We start from the raw sequence: 5,730 nt of genomic DNA, 5'->3' as shown, positions 1-5,730 counted from the left end.
CTGCTGGAACAAATGGCCGCGAAGGGGGTCGGGGAGCAGCCGGGCGTGGGCTGATGGCGGGGTGCTGTGGCTGCATGCCGCTGCCTCTCGGGACCCCTGGAAGGGGTGGCCGGCAGGTCCAGTGAGGTTCTCGAGAGGATTTCCTGGTGGAAGGAGGACTGAGGGTAGCGACGGAGCTGGAGATGTGTCTCGTGCTGTGGTGAATGGGCGTGCAAGATCAACCTTCCTCTGTGGTTGTCGTGTAACCTCTGATCTGTTTTACTTTTTTCCTCCAGTAAGTCTTTTACTCATCCCTAGCTCGTGGCTGCCTGCCTCCACGCTTTCTAGAGCCCCTAAAACCACCCTTGGTTTGACTGGGACCAACTCTGTGAAGGTTCAAGTTCGCCATTGATCCTGGGAGACAACATCTGTCTTTGGCCCTCCTTTGTGCGGTCACGGAGAGGTTCTCCAGCACCACTCCTCTGCAGAAGTGCGCTTCTGAGCTTGCTCCCCCCTTGCCAAGCTACCTTTTTAATGAATTACATGACGGAGCATCTCTCCCCTCCCTGTTGCCCAGCCTGGCTCAGTTTAGGATCTTCTCCATTGTTTTCCATGTGCCAGTGGAGACGTTGGGCACCAGGTGAAAAGTCTCAAAAGCACCATGTCTTGCCAAGGGAGAGTTAAGCCAGAAATTCATTCTGAGTATTGTTTCTTCCAGAAACCTACCATGATGGAGGGAAAAAATGTGGTTTAGCCTTGGACTTTTTTTTTCTGCAGTAGCCTTTCTGCAGAGAAATGAAGCTCACGATGTACAAACCAGCATTTTTCATCTGCAAAGGTGTTTGCTCTGACTCTGCAAAACAATCTTTAAACTCGGAATGGCTAAATTATCTTCACTGCTTCTCTGCAGCTCTGCTATGCTTCTATCAAAGTTCACAAAAATGTATTTTTTAATATCCCCAGACTCCCATATTTCCCAAAGTGCTTCTTATTTGGATGTGTGCTCATCCATATTCATCCTCCTTCCACCTGCAAGAACCACAGCAGAACTGCCCTATCTCTGAATCAGTGTCTAGGACAGGCAGCAGTAGCTGTCTGCAAGGTCTGCTTTGTTTCAGAAGAACCAGTGTTTGCTCCTCAAAGGGTGAGAGGAGGGGTCTGCAGAGGAGGCACCTGGACGCTTGGGATGAGATTCATGACAACTTTTCCTTTATGGCATACACCCTCTGTTGTTTTTTTTTCCACAGCCTTTTTTTACATCCTTCAGGAAAACTGATGCTCAAAAGATCTAGAGGAGAGATGAGACAAGAAGTGTCCTCTGCGCCTTGTGCACTGTCAGGCCTGTCTGTGGGTTTGGAGCGGGTCTGACACCGTTGAAAAATCAGGACGAACAAACCTCTTGATTGCTTTTTAAGCGTTTGAATAAAACAAGGTTTTAACCAGAACCCCCTAACACTCCATGGTAGCATGGCTGTCCACCTCGCTTTGTGGCGCAGGGTGCTGTTGGTCACGGCATCTGAAGGTGTTTCATCCCCGAGCATGTTGCTAATATCCTCTGGCCTGCGTGTTGAGAAACAGATCGAGGCTTTTTTTTTTTGTTTTTAGTGAACCCATGTCTGGCTTCACCAAGGTCCTTGTGGTAAAGGAACGCTCTTGGACAGTTGATGTGGCGAGTGTAGGTGGCTCAAAATAGTGTGGTGTGACTCTGCCTTCAGCGTGCTGTCCCGCGCGGAGGATGCGAGCGAGAGCTTCGCGTGTGCCTGAGGATCCTGTGCCTCTTGTCCGCTCAAAGCTGCCTGTCACTCAGAGTCTGTCATCTTCTTTTCAGCTTGATTTATCATCCAGCATAACTAGGTTTCCAAGTTTCGGGCTTTCCTCCTCCCAGGGGCAGACAGATAAATCTGCCATGCAAATGTTTTAGCTCTCTGGTTTCAGGAGTAAGAGATTCTTCTGCCACAGGGAGTGAAAGAAAACGCAGCCATTGGGGCAGGGCTGCTGTTGTCTTCTCTGGGGCTGGAACTGTGCACAGGAGGTTTCCAGTTTACCCAGCACGACCATGGATCTGCAGAGCACCGGTGCTAGATCAAGGCGAGCAGAGCTTGTCTTCTTGGAAACAAGACTAGTTTAGATCTTGGTGTTGGTTATTCACTCCTTGTAACCTTAATGCGTTTAATTTGTGAAAGAAGTATTTAAGGAAAAATGAAGATTTTAAGTTCTAGCTGCTTAAGCCAAAGACTTCATCATTTAGGGAATACACAGGAATTCTGTTCCTTTAGTACTACCTGCCAGAAAAGCACTTGTTGGGGCAGAGGAGAGCCTGGGGGTCTCTGACAGAACAGCTGCCTTTGAATGGGATGCCAGCCTGGAAGTTGCCCTGAACTGGTCCTGTTAGTGCTGGAAAAGGAGACTTTGGGCCAGTGGCAAGAGTGAGTCTGGGGGATGGAATTGGTCACTCCTCACCCTACTGAGCAGAGCAGGTGGAGATTTACTGCCTAGTATGCAGGGAAAGAGGTACATCTAGACCAGATGCAGGACCCGCTCAGGGTCGGGTTCTCCCACGCGAGAAGGACAGGAACGGTCTCAGCCTATTTCCAGAGCTGCCTAACCTGGTTTGTCTGATTGCTCGGGGCGTCTTCTTCTCTTCCTTGTTGCTTGTGCAGCCCCAGGGAGCGCAGCCAATGTCACATCACCTGGCACGCGGCTCTTTCCGGCTATCGTGCTGTAGCAGATAGGGCTGGCAAGCCTCCTCCCTCCGGGGAGCGATGGGGGAGGCACAGCAGCCGTACCTGCGTTCGCAGTGCCCTTCACTTGCTGGCTTGAGTGAAGGCGAAGGGAATTGCTCGCCCCCAGAGCAACGAGCTGTTGTTTTCCACAGCCCTCTGTGACTGCTCCTGGGGAAGTAAATAGACCCCAGCGCTCCCGAAGCGGCCTGGCCCTCGTGGTGCCGCGAAGGGACGGATCTGCTGTCATCAGGCCGGCGTTTGCGGAGAGCTGTTAGACTCGCCCTGTCACTGGGAAACAGTTGGAAGCGAGAGGTTTCCCGAGGCAGCCCGAGATGAAACGCGGCATGTGGCTTGGCGAGAGCTCGGTGCGAAGCGGGTGTTTGCCGCAGGACGGGAAGGAGGGATTGCAGCGAGAGGAGAAACTGGGTCTCGGAGAGCGCTGGGGGTGCATGAGAGGCGACGTTCAGCTAAGGTTAATTTGGTCTCGCTGGGCACAGAAGAGACGGCGCTCACTAACTAGTCAGTAACTACCTTTTCCTAGTCCTGTCCCTGGCAGGGTTTCCCATCCCCAGCCGCCTGTGTCGGTGGCCAGCCTCCTGCGGGCTTGGCCGCGGGACTCGTGCCCTGCTCTGTTTAATTCCTCTGTGTTTATATTTATGACATTCAAAGTTGCCGGTAGTAGTAGTCTCAGCATTTTGTTGTTTTTTTCATTACTGGGTAATTCACAGCTCTGCTGCGATGCCTCAGACCAGTGTGAGAGCGAGCTCTGTGTGAGCCACAGTGGCCCATCCATTGCCAGCACCAGACTGTAAATCTTACTGCTTGCTGCCCTGCCAGGCAGGTTTTTTTCCCCCTGTTCCTTGTTAACTCCAGCAGCTGATGATCATCTTTCCCAGGCTGATGTGATTTCTGTGACACCAGAATTATTTTTCTGCTGGTTTTATGTGCCGTGCTAGGAGTAACAGCCTAGCAGTAACTGCTGCTGGCTCAAATTTCTACCAGTGAAGTAAATAAGGGCATTAGCCCAATCTCTTCAATTCATTTTTGTCCATAGCACATTGCTTTTCATGATAAGCTTTGTAAAATGTTGTTAGGCTTTTCCCTGACATAAGTGAAGGGTAGACGAGCAGACTTTGTGCCTAGAAGTGATGAATTTTAATAGCAGTGTTTCAGTGCTGCCTTAGTCTCTTCCAGAGTGGTTTCACCCAGGGATTAACTGCAGACAGCCTGTTCCTCCTGCCCAGGAAATGGCTGGCTGGGTCTTGCTCCATCGTGCTTGACAGATCACAGGAAAGCTGCGGAGTAGCTGCTGCTCCCGTGCATCTGCCTCTGTATGTAGGTGAGGTCTTGGAAGCGTTAGTCCAGTTGCGAATGTGTAGGAATATTACTGGGGTTGACTGCAGCCAAGATGAATCTTGTCCTCCTTTAGAGGTCAAAGCTCCAGCGTTTCTAAGCCATTTTCAGATGGTGATATTGAGCCAGGGTGCAGAGCAGAAGCATCCACTGACTGAGACCCTGAGGGCGATGGGCTCAGCCAACCATGGCAGCGTTACGCTTCTGACAGGGCCAGGGCAACCGTGGGAGGGCAAGTCCCTGCGGGAAGGCGACTGGAGGAGATGCCTGCCCAAGGCAGTCCTGAGCCCATTCTCTTATCTGCTGGCCAGCACCGATAGCAAGTGGTGATTAATTCCTGTGCACCTTGCCTTCTCCAGAGATAAGGAGATGCTCTATGTGGAGCAGGATTGCTGGTGCCAAGACTGTCGGTCATGGTGGAAGGAGAAGGAGGGTGGTGGGGAGTGCAGACCTGGGCTTGACCTGAAACCTTCTCTCTCTCCAGCTTTCATCCTCATGATTATTCTGGCCCTCATCCGCATCAGCAGAGGCCAAGCTGAAGGTCACCCGTCCATGGCTCAGCTATCGGGCATCCGCAATCTCTTCGGGGTGTGTGTCTACTCCTTCATGTGCCAGCACTCCCTGCCATCCCTCATCACGCCCATCTCCAAGAAGAAGCACGTCAACAAGCTCGTGCTGCTCGATTACATCCTGATCCTGGCTTTCTACAGCCTCCTGTCCTTCACTGCCATTTACTGCTTCCGCAACGACACCCTCATGGACATGTACACGCTCAACTTCACCAACTGCGAGATCATCAACGTCGCCTTCATTCGTTACTTCCTGGGCCTCTTCCCCGTCTTCACCATCAGCACCAACTTCCCCATCATTGCGGTCACCCTGCGCAACAACTGGAAGACCCTCTTCCATAGAGAAGGGGGGACCTACCCGTGGGTGGTGGATAGGATTGTCTTCCCTGCCATCACGCTGATTCCCCCGGTGCTGGTGGCTTTCTGCACCCACGACCTGGAGTCCTTGGTGGGGATCACGGGAGCCTATGCCGGGAACGGGATCCAGTATCTCATCCCGGCTTTCCTCGCGTACTGCAGTCGCAAGGACACTCAGCTGGTCTTCGGCAGCGGGACGGTTAACAAGCACCTCTCCCCTTTCCGGCACACCTTCTGGATTGTGTTTGTGCTCATATGGGGCTTTTCCTGCTTCGTGTTTGTGACTGCAAACATTGTCCTGAGCGAGCCAAAACTCTGAGGTGGGAGTAGCGGCTCCAGACGCTTCGGCATTTCAGCTCCCGCTCTGGGACTGAGGAGTTGGGGAGAGGCAACATGAAGGGAAGTTTCCAGGCAGTCACCTTCCAGGTTAGACCTGGACACAGACTTTCTTCACTCCATTTTGGGTGTGGATGAAGTGGGCTCGGCCTCCTTACAGTCTTGGTTCTCAGACCCCTGTATAAGGCTGTGGGGCTGAGCCCTGGGCAGCCCGGCCAATTAACCAGCGTCCAGCCATTTCTGCCCTGGGCTCTGTCGGAGCGTCACTCCCTCCGTGCTGCAGGTCTCGGCACACAGGAGAGCAGACAGCCTTGGCTGCTCGCTACGCTAATCGGCTTAATGTCCCTTCTCCCAAAGGCAGGGACGTGCTGTGCAGAATCCGGCAGGAGTTTGGGAGAGCTGAGTCTCTTCTT

The 5,730-nt window shown here is 52.6% G+C and overlaps 1 protein-coding gene across 1 annotated transcript in view; it reads left to right on the top strand.

Moving 5' to 3' along the window:
• Nucleotides 1-5,300, top strand: part of LOC104270366 (transmembrane protein 104) — a gene marked incomplete at its 5' end in the record, with an annotated part of 13,041 nt that extends 7,741 nt beyond the window's left edge. The window contains one exon of the mRNA XM_009864699.1: nucleotides 4,540-5,300. Coding sequence (XP_009863001.1) covers nucleotides 4,540-5,300 — 761 coding nt within the window. The remainder of the gene's footprint in view (nucleotides 1-4,539) is intronic.
• Between the last annotated feature and the right edge of the window lie 430 nt (nucleotides 5,301-5,730).

This window comes from Apaloderma vittatum, unplaced genomic scaffold, assembly GCF_000703405.1.
Source record: "Apaloderma vittatum isolate BGI_N311 unplaced genomic scaffold, ASM70340v1 scaffold26932, whole genome shotgun sequence".
Lineage (NCBI taxonomy): Eukaryota > Metazoa > Chordata > Aves > Trogoniformes > Trogonidae > Apaloderma > Apaloderma vittatum.
This window is presented reverse-complemented; position numbering and strand designations above follow the sequence as displayed.